Source organism: Maniola jurtina, chromosome 6 (genome assembly GCF_905333055.1).
Source record: "Maniola jurtina chromosome 6, ilManJurt1.1, whole genome shotgun sequence".
Taxonomy (NCBI): Eukaryota; Metazoa; Arthropoda; class Insecta; order Lepidoptera; family Nymphalidae; genus Maniola; species Maniola jurtina.
This window is the reverse complement of record NC_060034.1, coordinates 15,318,797-15,337,313: the sequence shown is the minus strand read 5'-3', so window position 1 is coordinate 15,337,313 and position 18,517 is coordinate 15,318,797. Positions and strand designations below refer to the sequence as shown.

Sequence of the window (18,517 nt, the reverse complement as noted above, 5' to 3'; positions counted from 1 at the left end):
TTGGACACAGAGCTGAAACTCTTAAGTTCCAAGGAGAACTACTTCTGAATCATCATCATGCTTCCATATCCAAGAAGTCCATATCCAAGATATAAACAAGCCGATCATTGTGTAGTTTAACTTTGTAATGTCTACGAAAGGTGCGCTGGTTGATTCATACCTTTTGCCTGGAAGTGTAGTCGAAGTGTCTCTTCACATACAGGTAGCTCATGGCCACGCCGAAGTTGGCGTTGACGTTGGAGGTGCAGCTCTTCCAGCGCGGCGTCCGCTGCTGGAGCCCGAATACGGCCTTGGAGAACTCGAAGCCCAGGTCGCGGAACGCTCTCAGGGTCATCGGGGCCAGCGTGGAGAACACGCTCCACCACAGGAACTTCTCTGAAAGTTGCACAAAGTTTTCGAATCATAGGGTAGGCTTGCGTTGGACGACAGTCGGGTCTTAAAGAAAGCAACGATGAAGTCTACCATGTAGGAGCGCGCTTGCTTAGAAGATGCCTATTTACACTTTCCTTGAAGGTACTTAAGTTATATGTGGCAGGAAACACGGACACTGGAAGGACTTGCCAAATCTTCGCGGTTCGCATCAAAAACTTTAAGCAGAAATGTTTTTGAAACGAAATAAATCGACTAAAGAAATCTATTTACTCGTACATGCAAATTACGTGTCTCGAAAAATGTCACTTCATAATAAACGCGATTGATGTGGCAAGAATGATACGAAGAAGAAGTAGAAAGGCACGCTCATTCGTTTGAGTAGGTATTTAAAAAAAAGAATATTAGTCATCGATCTTGAGTTATGTTCCTCTTTTTCCTCCAACTAAGTGTAAAGCTTGTGCTAGAAGTGGGTAACTACGACAATAGCAACGAGTGAGATTTGAATCGTCAACCGTTTCCTTCCTTAACCCTTAAGCTTTTGAGTATTGGGAAACGGTTGAGGGTTGAGTATTGACAACGAGGACGCGAAGCTTTTAGAATAGAATAGAATAAGGTTTATTCGTTGATCCAACAACACATAGTAACCACAAAGCTGTTATTCTGTTTGAGCCCAAACGAAGTCTCGGTCTTTGTATTGTACAAAATGTTACGAAAAATAACAATTTAATGAGTGTAACTTACCAATGATGACAGGTTTGGTGTCGGTCAACAAAGTAGCCAGCTTATGCAGATAGGGCAGGTCCATCACAATCACCCGGTCGAGGTTCTGGTCCAGTGTCACGTTCGTGTCCGCGAACACGAGGTCGATGTATTTCTGCCATTTGTGCTGAAATTTTATATAGACTACCCTCAAAATTTTGGATAGGTATGTGGAAAGATTTGACCCTGTAAAAGCACAAGGTCTATTCTCTATTCCGTATCTTAGTGGATATGTTATTTAATTGTCGATTACCAAATAATTGCGTTACGGACTACAGTCTCCTAGGATCCGAGGATAGTACCTCGTCGGTGTGTATCGTCCAGATTCAGAGCTTATAATGTCATGTCACAAGATTAACCAATTTAACGAATTAGCATTTTGACTCTTATCTGTTGGGTACCTTCTTTAAATTCATAACAGTTCATAGATACGTAATAGACTACTGGTCCCATTATTGCTTCCCGGCTTGGTATATTAGTTTGAAATTCCTACGTTGACACAGATTTTACCTGGTGAGAGGCTTTCGAGATGAATGAAAAATAAGTAGTCTAATGCAAAATAGTTTTACCTGATTCCACTGGGCGGGTCCACCACTAGAGCCCTGTACGAGTTGCGAAACGCTGACTTCGTGGAACAGATGCGTGCCACTACGACGCACTTCCACTGGGGTCATTATCTGAAAACAAAAATAATTATATGAAAGAAGTGGTCGTTAACTATAGCCTTAAAAGAAAGCTCAGAGTTTCTCAGTGGAAATAGGTCGGAGCAGCGTTGAAGGTGATGGAAGTTAGGTCAAAAATGTTGGCGATATGCATCTATGGTGCATACGACGCTGCTAGCTGGATAGACGATATAAAATGGAGATGACTAGACACAAGCGATGCAAGACCGTCTTTTATTCAAATCTGCAAAAGAAACCTATGAGTGTATGGAAGATGTCCATGCGTTATTGCAGTTTTTGAGGTAGACTTTAAGGGCCACCTGGTTGTATCTGACCAGAGCCAAGCTGGTGCTGAAGCTGATGATATCAGCGAAGCTTTCGCGTCGGTGTCGTCAGCTATCGGCGCCGATGTTCAAGTGGAACTGCTCCATGTCGCTGAACCCTGGCGTCACTTCTCTTACCAGAGCCAAGTCGGTGCTGAACTTGATGATGTCGTCGGCGAAGCTCTCCGCGTCGGTGTCGTTGTCAGCGATCTCGATGACGGCGCGGATGTACTTGTGGTACTGCCCCAGCTCGTGCGCGAACTGGTCCGGCTGGCGCAGGTAGCGGTCGCTGAACCCTGGCGTCACTTCTCTTACCAGAGCCAAGTCGGTGCTGAACTTGATGATGTCGTCGGCGAAGCTCTCCGCGTCGGTGTCGTTGTCAGCGATCTCGATGACGGCGCGGATGTACTTGTGGTACTGCCCCAGCTCGTGCGCGAACTGGTCCGGCTGGCGCAGGTAGCGGTCGCTGAACCCTGGCGTCACTTGCTCTACCTGTAAGACAAGAGTATGGCTTTTGTCAAATCAAAGTCAGTGATGTAGAAGCTATCAGCTTGCTGGAATGGCAGTGGGCATGCTTGTGGTAGGGGCGCTGACCGTTGGAGCCGAAAAGACAGCATACCTATTAAATAACTATAGTATTACTATATATGCTATAATCTATACTTATATACTTATAAATGCGAAAGTGTGCGTGTCTGTCTGTCTGTCTGCTACCTTTTCACGGCCCAACAGTTTAACCGATTCTGACGAAATTTGGTATCGGGTTAGCTTAAATCCCGGGGACGGACATAGGCTACTTTTTATACCGGAAAATCAAACAGTTCCCGCGGGATTTTTAAAGTCTCATCCACTTAACCGATTTGTATGAAATTTGGTACCAAAGTATCTTGCGTCCCTGTAATCGAAATAGGCAACTTTTTATCCTGGAAAATCAAACAGTTCCCACGGGATCTATAAAAATCTAAATCCACGCGGACGAAGTCGCGGGCATCCTGTAGGTTTTAATAATTGTCATGTTTTGAGACTGCAACACAGACAGATAGCATTTGAAATGCAAGTCTCTTGGTTCTCCAAATGGATTCTATAAGATCGGCCTAAAGTAAACGCATAGGTAAATGCTTATTGAGATATTGAATCAGATATCTAGTGCAATTACAATTTACATTTCAAATCCAGTTCGTGATTTCCTTGGTGCGATTATCATTTAAATGGGAACGAATTCCATGTCACGATGAAGATCCACCTCCGCATGATTTAGCTGATATGGATCTTTCATTTGTTATTTATATTTTTGCACACGAATATCATACCTCTCAGGCATGGAGGTTTCCTCACGATGTCTTCCTTTACCGTTAAAGCAAATGACATTTTTGTTTTAAATATTAAAAAAGATTCCGACGAATTGAGAATCTCCTCCTTTTTTCGAAGTCTGTTGAAAATAGCGAGCAAACGAGTACGCGGATCAGCTGATGTTAAGTGATTACCGCTGCCCATGAATATTTGCAGCACCAGAGGTATCCGGCTAAGGTTGCCGGCCTTTCAGGAATTTGTTGCCCCTTCAATTTATTACTTTAAAGTTAGAGGGGTCAAACCCCCGACCTCCGATTACGAGGTGGACGTTTTAAGCACTAAGCTATCACGGCACGGCTAGGGAAAACATGCCATTTGCATTTGTCATATCGTCACGACAAATCTGGATTGCCGCAAGCAAAGTGTCCAATGAGGCGACAATACAAGAAGTTTGGAAAGAGTTGTCAATTTGACCTTATACGATTAAGGTCAATAAGGTTAACGACATCAGGAACCGTCTTCATCTCGGTTGACAGTTGACACTGTTAATATTAATCTCTTTGAAAGTATGCATTCGTTATTTTTCGCATATCACTCCTCCATAATTGTATGCTAATTCGATGAAAGGTGTCGTTAAAGAATAGAAGTTAACATTGGAGACATTGACTTTGAGAATAAAGGTCGAATTTCCATATTTTTTAGGTAAATCTTACTTATTGCTGACATCGTGAAAGTGGTTTGATCGAGCAAGCCATAAATAGACACAGGTCACCTAGTTAATTTTTTTAATATTAATTATATGCATTCGCGTTTATTTTAAGAATTTAATTTGCCAAAAATAATCTTGCCAAGGTAAGTTTAGTTAGTAGTTTGTCAGTTTCGAAGTTAGGTAAATTCCAAAATACTGATAAACTTCTGCCTACTTACTCGAAAAAAAAAATGAGACTGCCTGATCGAAAATCGAGCAAACGGGTCACCTGATGGTAAGTGATTACCGCCGCCCATTACATTTGCAAGCACCAGAGGAACCGCCGATGCGTTGCCGGCCTTTCAGGAATTTGCTGGTCCGCTCCTTGAATGGTGATAAGATCCAGAATAAAAAGTGTTACCACAACGCGGTTCCTGCTGGTGTTCCGCACGTCCTCGGCGACCTGCACGCTGATAAGCACGTTGAGGCCCAGCAGGCGGCGGCTCCTGCCCGCGACGTCCTCCCAGCTGAAGTTGGCGCTGGGCGCGGAGGGCGGGCGCGCCGGCAGCCCGAGCGACACGAGGACCTCCTCGATGGGTTTGATGCCATCTTTTTCTAGCTTATCTGTGGAACAATAAAGGACTGCTTTGAGTACCTATCTTCATTTTATGAGATACTAGCTGATACCCGCGACTTCGTTCGCCTGGATGTAGGTTTTTTAAAATTCCCGTGGGAACTCTTTGATTTTCTGGGATAAAAAGTAGCCTATGTGCTAATCCGGGGTATAATCTATTGCCATTCTAAATTTCAGCCCAATCCGTCCAGTAGTTTTTACGTGAAGGAGTAACAAACATACACACACACACACACACACACACACACATACAAACTTTCTCCTTTATAATATTAGTGTGATTTTCGTGTGCTGATCACGCAAATGATAGGCCCCCTGATCTGACATCCTAATACCCAAGGCGTTCCTGCTCCATCATCAGACTTTGGTCACTATGTGTCCACAACACCTCGTAGGGATAACTTAAACAAGTACAAACTGGATCCATCTACTCTTCTTCTTTCTTATTCATCTTCTTAATAAAAGTCTAGGTCCACCTAGACTTTTAATAAGGTTGAGTTCTTGTGACAATCTTCCTGCTCCATCGCCAAATCCTGGATGTAAGCTAACATGAAACTAAAATAGACCTGTTCAGCTGCTCACTGAGCGAGTTCATAAGGGCCACAACGTTTTTGTTAAGTTTTAAATAAAGTAGGTTATTTAAGTTTAAGTCAGTTAGTTGTACATAATAAAAGTATGTACAAATAAGTAGATATAAATAATTTAAGTTAACTTAGCTATCGCATTAGGTTAGCCTGTAATGATAGTTTTAAGTGGTCAAAATAAATAAATAAATAAATAAATAAAAAAAAAACAAAGTCTTACCCACGTCGATGCAAGTGCGATACAACGCCTTAGCTTTCAGCACACTCTTTGGCAGGCCAGCGTCGCTCTTGTCTTCGAGCAGCTCCCTCAAGTCGAACACCAGCCGCTCGCGCAGTATCGCCAGCTGGTCCCACGACGTCGCCCACTCGGGCACCGGGTTCTTCTCGATCCAGCCACCGCAGGCGAACTCGTAGAAGTCATCGCAGGGCTCGACGCTCTTGTTCAATGCGGCGAGAACTCGCGAGGCTGGCGATAAAATGAGATAATAACTAAGAAAACTAATAATTCAGTGTCATTGTTAACTGAAATGATAGCGAAATTGCATTGAAACATTTGACGTACAAACTGGTAAGTTTTCACATATATCGTAATTGCCACTGCAACGGCCTCCTCAACTCAAAACTGCTTCGTTAATCACTAGATTAGACTCTAGTCTAGCTTATTCGGCTGCGGATTATAGTTCTCAAGTTCGAGTCCCAATTGAGGCCACAAAATTTTAGGGAACTTTTTCGAAAAATTTTCAATAGCTGGTCAGAGTTTAAAAGTTGGTGGTGTTACAACCCTGCGCCTCGCAAGTCGCAAAGCACACAAAGCCGTCGGTCCGCGTCTGATCTCTACGGTTGTGTCGGATTGCTGTCCCATCCTGACTATGAGAGAGTAAGGTAGAGACTACGATATAATTCTTCATCGAAATTGGTGGAGCATTGATTGCCAGTAAGTGATACAGTGTACGATAGTTTCTATAAGTATGCATTTCTTCCTAAAAACAAAGTAACTATCAGATCATCATTGTATAATTGTACTGGTTAGATTTATGTTGCGCAAATGTTTTGATTATAAAGTAAAATTTAATTAACCTTAAATAAATTACACATGGGTGTGAATACTTAGGTATGTGTAACACGCACTACACGTGTCTATAAATTAAATATAATATTACATATTATGTAAAAAGATATGAATCACGCATAATAATATTTGTAATATAATAAATTGAACATAATTGAATTATTTTGAATTATAATTGGTTTAAGCGACGTTGTTTGAAAATATTTATGATTCATTAATTATAATTAGAGCACAGGACTGCTGCGGCGTCAAAGATCACGAAGTTAATTCGTCAGTTGCATCAGTCCACGAGGCGATGGCGTACCAGCCATGTACCAACGTCGTGCCTACTACGTATTAGGTATAGGACAGGTATTCGTCAACAAAATACATTCAAGTTACGCGCATCTATGTTGGTAGTAGGTACCTACTCATTTCCTATGTAAGTATATCTATGGCCCTTTTTAAATGAGAAACATTGTTGGAAATGATAACGAAAAACTCTAAGATACATAAGTAGATGGTGTGTGTTACAAACAAAAACGTAAATTTCCTACATTTTTTACCTAATACGCTTAAAACATAAAATTATTACATTTATCAACGTAAAAGTCAAATTTTGCATACATTTGTAGGCACTACTAAAAACTATTACGTAAAAGTTGCAGTTTGAAAAAAAATATCAAAAATACCTCTTTTTTGGGACTAAAACAGGTCTAGATTTTAGAATATTACCTACTACTTATACCTATTTTGCTTTAAGAGACACTTAAATACTCGTGTTTGGACCTTAAAGATTCTGACCTACTCCGTAGTCCGTAGCCATTCGTAACCGTGCGTAGCTTTAACTTAGTATGGAAAATGTTCATAGCCGAAGACCTCCGAAGAATCCACACCGAAGTAGTTGCGGATATGTCATTTTTTTTTTGGTGAAGCTTGCGTTTTGCATCCCAGAGATGAATGAATTTCTACTTTTTCCCCGGGTCGTCAAAGAGTTCCCAAGGGATTTCTTTAAACCGAAACTTACACAAACCAAGTCGTGGGCATTAACTACTTTTTTTATGGAGATGTATTATAAGAAAACTAGCTTATGCCCACGACTTTATCTGCGTGGATTACATAAATTACAAGCGCCTATTTTACCCCCTTAGGGCTTGACTTTTCTAAAATCCTTTCTTAGCAGAGTCTACGTCAAAAGCATGCCTCCATCCAAATGCTTGAGCTGTCAGTCAGCAGTCAGGTTTTCCTTTCATATGTATTTTAGATATATACTAGCTGACCCGACAGACTTCGTCCTGTCAAAAAGATTTGTAATGTGGCAGTTTTTGTGCCTACGTATTTTAAAAAATTCTCCTGAACAGAACCGTCACCCTGGTGATAGGGCGTTGTGAATAAAAAATAATTAAATAAAACATATATAAGGATTTAAAAGTAAGTAATCGCTTTATTGTTAATCATGTGAATCATAATTATTATTATTATCATTGTAGTGCTTTGTGGTATACGATGTTTTTTGTTTGATTACCTGGCGCATAGATAAAGAAATCTGATGGTTTTCCAACACGGGAACAGGCAACATACAATTGACCATGTGAGAAACATGGGTTTTCTAGATTAATACCACAAACACTTAATGATTGCCCCTGGGACTTGTTTATAGTCATAGCAAAAGCAAGCCGCACTGGAAACTGTAGTCGTTTAAACTCAAATGGCACATCAGTCGGAATCATTGGGATGCGCGGTATGAGAACATCTTCTCCTTTATACTTTCCTTTGAGTATAGTTGCTTCTATCACATTGTTTAGTAATTTTTTTATCGCTAACCGTGTACCTTTGCAAAGACGCGGTTCGTTGATATTTCGCAACATTATAACCACCGATCCAACCTTTAATTGAAGATTGTGAGGTGGCAATCCTGGCAAATCCAGCGAGTTTAAAAATTCCGGTGGATAGTTGACTACATCATCTTGATTAGTAGCCGAATCAACTGATTTATATATCCTCAATTCGCCTGTAATTTGTTCTTGAATTTTGAAATTTAATTCATTTACATCTATGTTCTTTGCAGCCAGTATAGCTCGTTCGCTCAACCAATCATGGTTTCTGTAATTTTGAGAAACATCTGGAAACACCTTCTGAATAAGTTCATCTTTTGATCGAGTTAACTGACAAAAACTTTGAGGAAAGTTAATGCAGCCAGTCAACATGTCTATAGGAAATTTGTCATTACCAATGTCAATGAGTTGTTTAGAGAATATGTTTCCAGATTGGTCATTTTGCAACTCGACACGCATATTCTTGCTTAAATGAAGTACTTTGACATGTTTTTCACAAATTGGAGGACTTTAGACATGCATTGAGTTCATCAGCTGGCGTTGATCGTGGAATCACTGGCAATGTTTGACGAAAATCTCCTGCTAATAAAATCATTGCACCACCAAATCGGTTATTATTGCTCCGTAGATCTTTTAAGGTTCTGTCTAAAGCCTCCAAAGATTTTTTATGTGCCATCGTGCATTCATCCCAAACAATCAATTTACATTGCTGCAAAACCTTTGCCATTGCATAGTTCTTCGAGACGTTGCAGGTTGGAGTTTCATTGCTTTGCATATTTAATGGCAATTTTAGTGCTGAATGGGCTGTTCGACCACCTTCAAGCAAAGTTGCTGCGATTCCCGACGAAGCGAGTGCGAATTGTTGCTAATATTAATGAAATCAAAAAAGTTTTTCCTGTACCACCAGGTTAGGTAACAGACAACTTTTTTTTTTTTTAAATTTGATATGACTTGAAGTCAAATCCTTTTAAGCCGTACGAATTGTTTTATTTATTTAAAATTTGTATATTAAAAAAATAATAAAACACTGTTGGTAACGCGATTTTTGTTTGACTGATGTAATGACGTGGAAACTGATGCATTTTATCTCGCGTGCCGAAACTAATACAAAAGAAACGCGAGTTTCGGAACGCGACATTAAACTCCTCCAACTATGTATTCTGTGCTCCAACGCACACACGCATATTGTTTTGATAGATATGATCTTTGACGTTAGGAACACACCTACATTGCTTAGACAACAGTGAGTGCTTGTAATTTAATATGAACTTTATACCATAGCAATAAAGCTCAAATTGACTACGTTTTAGTTAGAAATCATTTGTATGGGAAAAAGAAAAGGGCTATTTTTAGGGTTTTTCCAGCAATAATTCTAATTTTTCTCGCCGTAAAAACCATCCTTGAACTTCAACGAACATTTTAAAAAAAGATTTGGCCAAATTGGTCCAGGCGTTGTTGAGTTATGCGCTTACCAACACATTTTGCGATTCATTTTTATATTATAGAAAAGATTATTATCCATGCTTACTAATTAGTTGCTATACATTACATAAATTAAAGTTAATAGTTTTGTAGTAGTACGCACTTAGTCATACATAATGTATGAAAACGTAAGTTAGAAATGGCGCAGTACTGTTGACACTCGAAACAGCACGTGGAATTTTAATAAGAATAATACGAAAAACAATACCTACCGGTTAAATATTAACATTTGTATGTAAGTACGAACATGCGCCAGTAAAACATATAAAAAAAACAGTTATTAAAATTTTTGAATTTATGAAGATACGAAGGAATTCTCAGCATTTACATACATTCCTATGGCATATCTATGTGGTACCTACCACATAATACACTAGCGGCCCGCCCTGTCTTTGTCTGGGTTGAACAACTTAAATTAAATTATATAGTCTATGGAGATATTTCTGGAAAATGTTGGCTTTAGGTTCGTAATGTAAAAATTCTTCATCTTACATTGGTGCAGTTATGTTAAAATGTAAGAACTTTATAATTTTAGTGTAATTCTATCTTCGTTTCCTTCTAAAATCCTATTGGCTGCCGCTTCCTTAACTGGCGTACTATGTCAGTTAACTTTTCATAAGTCCCAACAACAACTCTTCGAAGTTTTATTGTAATCCGATGAATGGTAGGTACGTATAATATGGCATAGTTACTATATACTATATCATCAATTTTGGAGCGCCACCCCATGAATATCTATATGTACCTACTATACAATACATGCTAACATAGCGTAGTTAGTACCTACCTGCTACATTTTTTTAATTAATGGTAACATAGTACCTAGTATATAATTAAATACGATACTCTAATTGGTATTCTTATTACCTTCTTGGGGTCTTATTAAAAATTAATACGGATTTGAATGCTTACATCAATAACATTTTTTTATCGGTTACTCGGTCAAACAAAACGGTATCTACCTAACTAATGCCAATAAAAAACCTACCGTTACGTTTTGAATCACAGCTCGTAAATATTTTCGTCTAAGTATTAGAAATCAACGCGCGCGAAGCTGCATTCACTACCTACAATATTACAATATGTACCATCTAGCCTCCATGATATGTACACATTACAATTTTATTATCGATTTGGATGAATCGGGTTTAATAACGTATTTTGACATCCTAATCACAATATATGCAAAAACTATCGGGAACTTGATTGAAGAGCTTACAAGGTGTTACAAGGTATGAACTGTGAAGCTAGTGTTTATAAAATTATGCTTATCACAGTAATCTCGGTTTGAAGGTCCGTAACATCGTGCGGAGCGTGTGGAGATACTATTGCTCGTAAATTAGACTCTACGTTAAAATTACGAGATTTACTGTAATAACAGCTTTGCAATTTAAAGATATCTTTTTTAGAGTCGTGATGCAGAAAAATATGCATTCTAAGTACCTACATAGTAAAATCTAATCTGTTTTACTGTATGTAATATTACGAGTATAAACAGTACCTACTGATTCTAGATTGTATTTGTAGATGTGTATGAATTGTATTTTTTTATTGTACTTTTTTTTTGTGTGTGAGCTGAATAAACTTTTATTTATTTATTTTAATTGTTTGACCTCTAAAAAGATTATTTACCTAGTTAAGTACATATTTTTTTTTTCACTTGCATAAGGTAAACAAAATTTAAAAATTTGAACTCCCTCACTCACAAAATTCCCAGAACCAGAGTAACATAGCTCAATGGGCTGCGAAGCTGAAGTGGCAATGGATAGGGCACATAGTTCTAAAAACCGATAGACGTTGGGGTCCCAGAGTGTTAGAATGGCCACCTTGTACCGTAAAGCGCAGCGTTGAAGATCTCCCATTAATTGGATAGACGTCATCATATGAACCTTTGGGTTCAGGTGGTGCAAGACCGTGGCACGTGGAGGTCGCTACAAGACACCTATGTCCAGCTGTGGACGTCTAGCAGTTGATAATGATGATGATGAATCAATATAAATACCAATAATTATGTCCCTTCGAAAATCAATAAGTCAAAATAGTACAGTAAAGTCAAAGTAAAATATTATTTTTTGTTACACCAAAACAAAGAAAAGTGTAACAAAACAAAAAAAAACAAAAGTGCAACAAATAGAATTCAGAAATAAATAAAAATCCTTGAATAATCGTAATAGCCAAATCTCGTAGTAGTAAAACTGCTCGCTGACTTACCGGTTTCAGCACACAGTTCGCTGCCGCACGGCACCTTCCCCCCTTCTGGCAAGGGGGAGGACAACACACTAACAGCTAAAAGGCCAACAGCCACTAATTTGAAGGCTGGCTCCATATTTTGAAGGACAAGTGATCTTATCGAAGATTGGATTCTAACTGAGCAGCGAGTGTTAGTTTTTTAGTATAAAAAACTGCTGCATTTGGAGTTACCTACTCTGTCATTTTGTATGACTAACCCGCAGAGTAAGTCGTCAGGACGAATATTAAAACTAGCTGATGCCCACGACTTTGTTCGCGTGGTTTTACTTTTTCAAACACACCGGCACCGTGGGAATAGTGGGAACTCTTTGATTTTATGAGATAAAACGTAACCTATGTCACTCTTTAGGCTTTAACTATAACCATACAAAAACACGTCAATGCACTTCCCCGATGCGACGTGATTGAAGGACAAACTTACAAACAAACACATTTTCGCACATAAATATAATATGGGTAATGGTGCACGGGTACAAGGCGAGTGATCACCATAGGCGCAATGGTGAACGCTGTGGTCTTGTAAGTTCACGGGTTCCAATCTGGACCGGGAAAATTTAGGAATTTGTACCTTTTATATTCGCATTGGTCTGGTCTGGTGTGATTAGGTTCGTCTATCCTACCTGTAAAGGCGGATGTTAATCGCTTTAGAGTTCAGGTATAGGCACAATATTACACAGAGTAAATTAGGGGTACGGGTTTAATTTAATAATATCATTATACCACTTTTAGATTAACCAGAATTCAAGACTACATTTTCACCACGCCAACTGGTCATTGAATAAATAAATAATAGAATAAGTATTTCTTACCGGTGCCAACGCAGACCTCGCTGAGGCAGGGTCGCGGGCTGCGGTACTCGGTGAGCACCAGCACCGTGGTGTACACGCCGAGCGCGACGAGGGACAGCCCTAGCGCCGCGATCAGCACAGATGAACAGCGGACGGTGCGCTCTCTGAAAAAAAATACATACGCATTTAGGAAAAATAGAGTAAACCCGAAGGCCGACGCTTTGATATAAAAAGCGCGCAAATTGTTGACTAAAGGAATATTCCGTAAGTAATCCATAACTCTAAAATCTAGCTTGTTAGGTAGGTACGTCTTTATTACTTTTAACTATTATCGCAAAGTCAAAATCAAATTATTACAAAGATTTATTATATAAATAGATCATCATTGTAGGTACACTTTTTGATTGTCGATTTGTCGGATTTGTAAGATAAAGGGGTGTCAAACGTGCCCAAGTCTGAGAAGAGAAGAGTAGTAGTTTCTATAATTACTGAAAGCAGATGTATGAGTGTATAACTATTAATCTCTACAATAAGTAGGTACAGTAAGTAATAATTATAATATCAAACAATTAAATTCATTATTTCCGTTAATTGACGTAGGCTCTACATACTTAGAAGGCAAAAATACGTCACAAATAAAATAAACCCGTAACTACTTACATATTCTATGAACATATTATTCCTGGTGGAAGAAAAAGATTGTAAAGTAAATTTTCCCCACGCATTTTTCCATGTTTTATATGAAAATCACGTAATAGCGTCAAACGATAATATAGGTAGTTATCTACCTGCCAGGTACTTAGCGTAGATTTTCCTTCCTTCCTTCTTTTTAACCCCCAATCCAAAAAGAGGGGTGTTATAAGTTTGACGTGTGTATCTGTGTATCGGTCTGTGGCATCGTAGCTCCTAAATTAATGAACCGACAATAATTTAGTTTCTTTTTGTTTGAAAGGTGGCTTTGATCGAGTGTTCTTAGCTATAATCCAAGAAAATCGGTTCAGCCGTTTGAAAGTTATCAGCTATTTTTTAGTCACTGTAACCTGCACTTGTCGGGGGTGTTATAAATTTTTAATTTACTTTTGTTAATAAAGGAGATCTAAATGCGCACTCCCTGGCATAGTGGCAGTGGTGAGCCCCCGACAAGTGAAGGTTACTTCACTTGTCGGGGGTGATATAAATTTTTAATTTACACTTGTATAATTTTTTATAGTGTTTTATAGTTTTGTACACAAATGAAAGCTATACAAAATGATCCTGACTAGTTGTTAGTAATTTATGAAATTCATATTTTCAGTTTAGTGAAGGTGATTAGCTGATTATGCAGATTTTCAATTTTCCAGCAGAAGTCAGAAAAATGTATTCCTGTAGTACCCCACTTAGTTAAAATTGCGTAATTATTAATAACAAAATCTTTATAAGTATGGGAAATCGTTTAAAATATTATTATATCGACGTTCATATCAGTCGGTATGACATAACTAATGATCTATTTCTAGCACCAAGGTCTTCGCATGTTATCAATGTAGAACAATGTCCTCACTGATAGGTACAACAATGAGGTGAATGTCTTCATAAATCGTGCCTAGTAAATGCGGGCTTTTGATAGGTCACACTTTTTACCATCTTTAGATGGAACGAGAGTCGGACATTTTGCACGATAAATCAAAAACCATTAAGCATACAAATAAATAAAAATCTTTTTAAGAATGTACAGGTGAAGCCTTTTCAAATGATTATAGGTAGTAATCTTACTTGACAAGTTGAAAATAATATGTACTAATTTATTTATTTGTTAATGAATATAGTTTTTTTTTTGTGAATTAAGCACAAATTCACGGTGTTCGGATTATTTCCTTTACGTGTGCTATATAAGACTTATCTACCTGCCAATTTTGATGATTCTAGGTCATAGGGAAGTATCTATAGGTTTCTTGACAGACAGACGGCCAAGAAAGTGATCCTATCCCGTACAGGATCACTTTCTTGGCCTATAATCCTTTTCCCTTTTGAGCCCTAAAACCAGTCAAGTGCGAATTGGCCTCCCATACGAAGGGTTCCGCATCATCGTACAAGAACTAACACTTTTTGTTATCACACCTAACCCCACCGTTCACTCATGACCCCAGGGACCGTGGGTCACAAAATGGTGACATTTATTTTATTTATGATAACCATAAAACGGTTTTCGGATTGTTTCCTTTACTTGTGCTATAAGACATTGCTACCTGCTTTTTATAATTCTAAGGCAACGAACGGGAAGTCCGACCCTACTTAGTACTTACCCTACTTATAGGTTTTGATTCCCCTTGTCTTGACAGACACACAGACAGACAACAAAGTGATCCTATAAAGATTCCTTTTTCCTTTTGAGGTACAGAACCTTAAAAAATACTCTTAGCTAACGAAATTAAGTTTACGTTTACAACGAGATCATTGCAGATTTGAGTTTCATTGAAGGTTGGTTTTTATTTCTATGTGGAAATTAGATTAATTAAGAAAACGTCCGTTATTGCGGTTAACAGCATAGTTTTTCTTTGCTTCGTCTAACTCTAACGTATCTATTTGTTTTGAAATAATGGATCTGCTCCACTATCGAGATTCGACGAATCATTCATGTTACCGCGAATTGTGTGGCCGTAACAATTGTTGCGCACATTCATGCTAACCCGAATGGTTGGCGCAAACACAGGGTAACCAGAACGCTAGCAAAAACTTAGCGTTATTATTATACTACCTAAACACAATCCAATGCCAATAACCTAAAAAAATAAATTGCCTTATTTTATAGTTATACTGATTTAGTATTTTTTCAAACCCGCAATGTATAGCGTGCAAAATTCGAGTTAGTGCCCCACATACGACGCGGCACTGACTCCGTGTGACTGTGTGACGACAGAGGTCAACGAACATTGCGTAAGTAGACACTTACGCAATGTTTGTTGGTCTATGTCGTCAGTCAGATGTTTTATTTGCAATATTTTATTGTGAAATTTAAGAAAATACAGGATTTTTTTGCGTTTTTTTTTTTGTGGTAGTTCAGTAATCATCAGTACTATCATCTGTCTTCGTATTGGCTAACGTTGTAAGTAACGTTTTGGTAGCGTAGCGTTACACCCGTATAGAATTTTCAAAATCTCGCAGGAATTCTTTGTTTTTCAAAAAGTGTACATTTATACCTACTTTGAATAAAACATTTGAATTGAAAAAAAACATTTGAATTTGAATTTCCGGGACATAGTATCATAGGGAGGATTATTCGTTGTCACAGAATATCGTAACTACCGGCCGACTGATTAGTCAAACTTACTTAAAAATTCACCAAACATAACATTTGCCGTATCCCGAATAGTGTGGTCAGTTGATTAGCTGAAGCCCAACTGTCGTAAAATTTGACCGAACTCGAATTATTTGCCGAATCCCGATAGTGGGGCCATACCATAGTGGTATTCATGGTATTAGCAGATCTTGACTTTGTTTACGTACCTATTTGGGTACGACCAGGTTTTTTATTCGCGATGTAATTATGTGGAACGAATGACCAAATCCTAGACCGTTGAATAGGTACTGTAAATACAAGATACCTATTATAATAAGAATAAAACATTTCGACTAATTGAGAACCTCCTCCTTTTTAAAAGTCGGTTAAAAATTCCAGTTAACAAAGCTCACACATTCGTATTTTCATAACAAGTCGTAAAAAAAACGACTGCCCTGTAAATAACGAATCACATTTGAAAAAAAACGCTCTAATGCCATATTTCTTATTTTTTAACCCCCGACCCAAAAAGAGGGGTGTTATAAGTTTGACGTGTGTATCTGTCTGTCTGTGGCATCGTAGCACCTAAATTAATGAACCGATTTTAATTTAGTTTTTTTGTTTGAAAGGTGGCTTGATCGAGAGTGTTCTTAGCTATAATCCAAGAAAATCGTTCAGCCGTTTGAAAGTTATCAGCTCTTTTTAACCCCCGACCCAAAAAGAGGGGTGTTATAAGTTTGACGTGTGTATCTGTGTATCTGTGTATCTGTCTGTGGCCTCGTAGCGCCTAAACGAATGAACCGATTTTAATTTAGTTTCTTTTGTTTGAAAGGTGGCTTGATCGAGAGTGTTCTTAGCTATAATCCAAGAAAATCGGTTCAGCCGTTTGGAAGTTATCAGCTCTTTTCTGGTTTTCTTATTACTTTTATCCCAGGACCCCCAGAGGTTACGTATTTTCTGACACAGGAAATATGTACGATTGAGTAGTGTTAGTAAGTACTAAGAAAGCATGTCTAGCCTACGTGCTAGCTTGCTTAGACGGCCAATTTTCAGGTATCTGATAATCAAGGTACATAAAACCATTACTTACCTCACGTAAGCCTTTTATTTTTCTCTCTTCATTTCACATTTGATTATTTTACAATATAATTTATACTAGTCGTTATGAACAACATCATATTAAACAATTATAACTAATCTTACAGTTCATTAATATTTTTAGATAAACAAAAAATTACAAAAACTAAATTACATTTTTAAAATAGTATAAAGTAGTATACCTAAAGTTATTATAGATGTTATTATAATTCAATTTATTTTACTAAGTCTTATTAAGTATTCCTATTCAGTAATTACTATTTATAATATGTACATTAAAATTGATTACTAATCTTACAATAATTTACATTCTTTTTATAAACAAAAATTTATCTATGTCAAATTACATAACAACAATTCAATTTATCTATGTCAAATTACATTACAACAATTCAATTTATCTAGTTATGTCAAATTACATTACAACAATTCAATTCATCTATGTCAAATTACATTAAACATACAATAGAGTAGTACAATAGAGAGTATAATTATTATTTATTATTGAATTTATTTCAAATGATTTTCAATTTAATTTATTTTACTATTATTCTTATTCTGTAATTTATCGCTCTATTATTCTATCTCTTTCTACTTGATTTTTTTTTTCTTTTTTTTTTTAATTATGTTAACATGTTTATTAATATACATATATATCTGTTAGTGTGAAGATGAGAAACCCTCTTGGGTGTAGGCCTCCTCCAAAACTGACCAGTTTTTCCTATTTTTTGCCAACTCCTTCCAGTCTCTGCCCGCAACGGATATGATATCATCTTCCCATCTAGAGTTAGGTCTTCCACGTCTTCTTTTGCCTTGAGGTCCGATCCACGTAGTGACTTTTTGAGTCCATCTCTCGTCCTGCAGTCTCGCAATATGGCCGGCCCATTTCCACTTTAATGAGAGAGCATGTTTTAGGAAATCTATCATATTTGTTTCTTCTCTTATATCTGATGCCTTAAATTTTTGAATTTTTTTAATATTTAAGAGACTGCGCTCCATAGCTCGTTGACATACTCTTATTTTGTTTCTTATATTTTTGGTAAAAACCCAGGTTTGAGCGCCGTAGGTAAGGCACGGAAGCACGCAAGAGTCCATGGCAATTTTTTTGAGAGTTACTGGCAATCGATTTTTAAAAATTTCTTTCATCGACCAGTACTTATTCCAGGCCATTGTTATTCTTCTTTCCACCTCTTCGGCATTACAATGTGGCTTAAAAGATATTTGCTTTCCTAGGTAGATGTATTTTTCCACATACTCTAGGATGTTTTCGCCCACATAAATGGGAAATTGGTTTGCGTTTGTCATAACTTTTGTTTTCCCTTCGTTCATTTCCAAGCCGAATCTTAGGCTGGCTTCATGTAGAGTCTTTACCATGTATTGCATGTCTCTACTATTTTCGGCGAAAATCACTAGATCATCTGCAAATCTTAAGTGTGTTAGAGAGGAAC

At 37.8% G+C, this 18,517-nt stretch overlaps 1 protein-coding gene across 2 annotated transcripts in view; it reads right to left on the bottom strand.

The window, feature by feature from the left end:
* LOC123866478 (neprilysin-4-like) overlaps positions 1 to 18,517 on the bottom strand; it is a 73,182-nt gene that overhangs the window by 4,480 nt on the left and 50,185 nt on the right. Inside the window, exons 3-9 of one of the 2 annotated variants that reach the window (XM_045908071.1) lie at positions 12,737 to 12,879; positions 5,533 to 5,778; positions 4,516 to 4,718; positions 2,432 to 2,608; positions 1,701 to 1,808; positions 1,114 to 1,258; positions 161 to 375 (exon numbers count right to left, since the gene is read on the bottom strand). In XM_045908071.1, the coding sequence (XP_045764027.1) occupies positions 161 to 375; positions 1,114 to 1,258; positions 1,701 to 1,808; positions 2,432 to 2,608; positions 4,516 to 4,718; positions 5,533 to 5,778; positions 12,737 to 12,879 (1,237 nt within the window). Of the gene's footprint in view, positions 1 to 160; positions 376 to 1,113; positions 1,259 to 1,700; positions 1,809 to 2,431; positions 2,609 to 4,515; positions 4,719 to 5,532; positions 5,779 to 11,888; positions 12,047 to 12,736; positions 12,880 to 18,517 lie in introns of those variants that run through there. The other variant, XM_045908072.1, reaches the window with a different exon arrangement.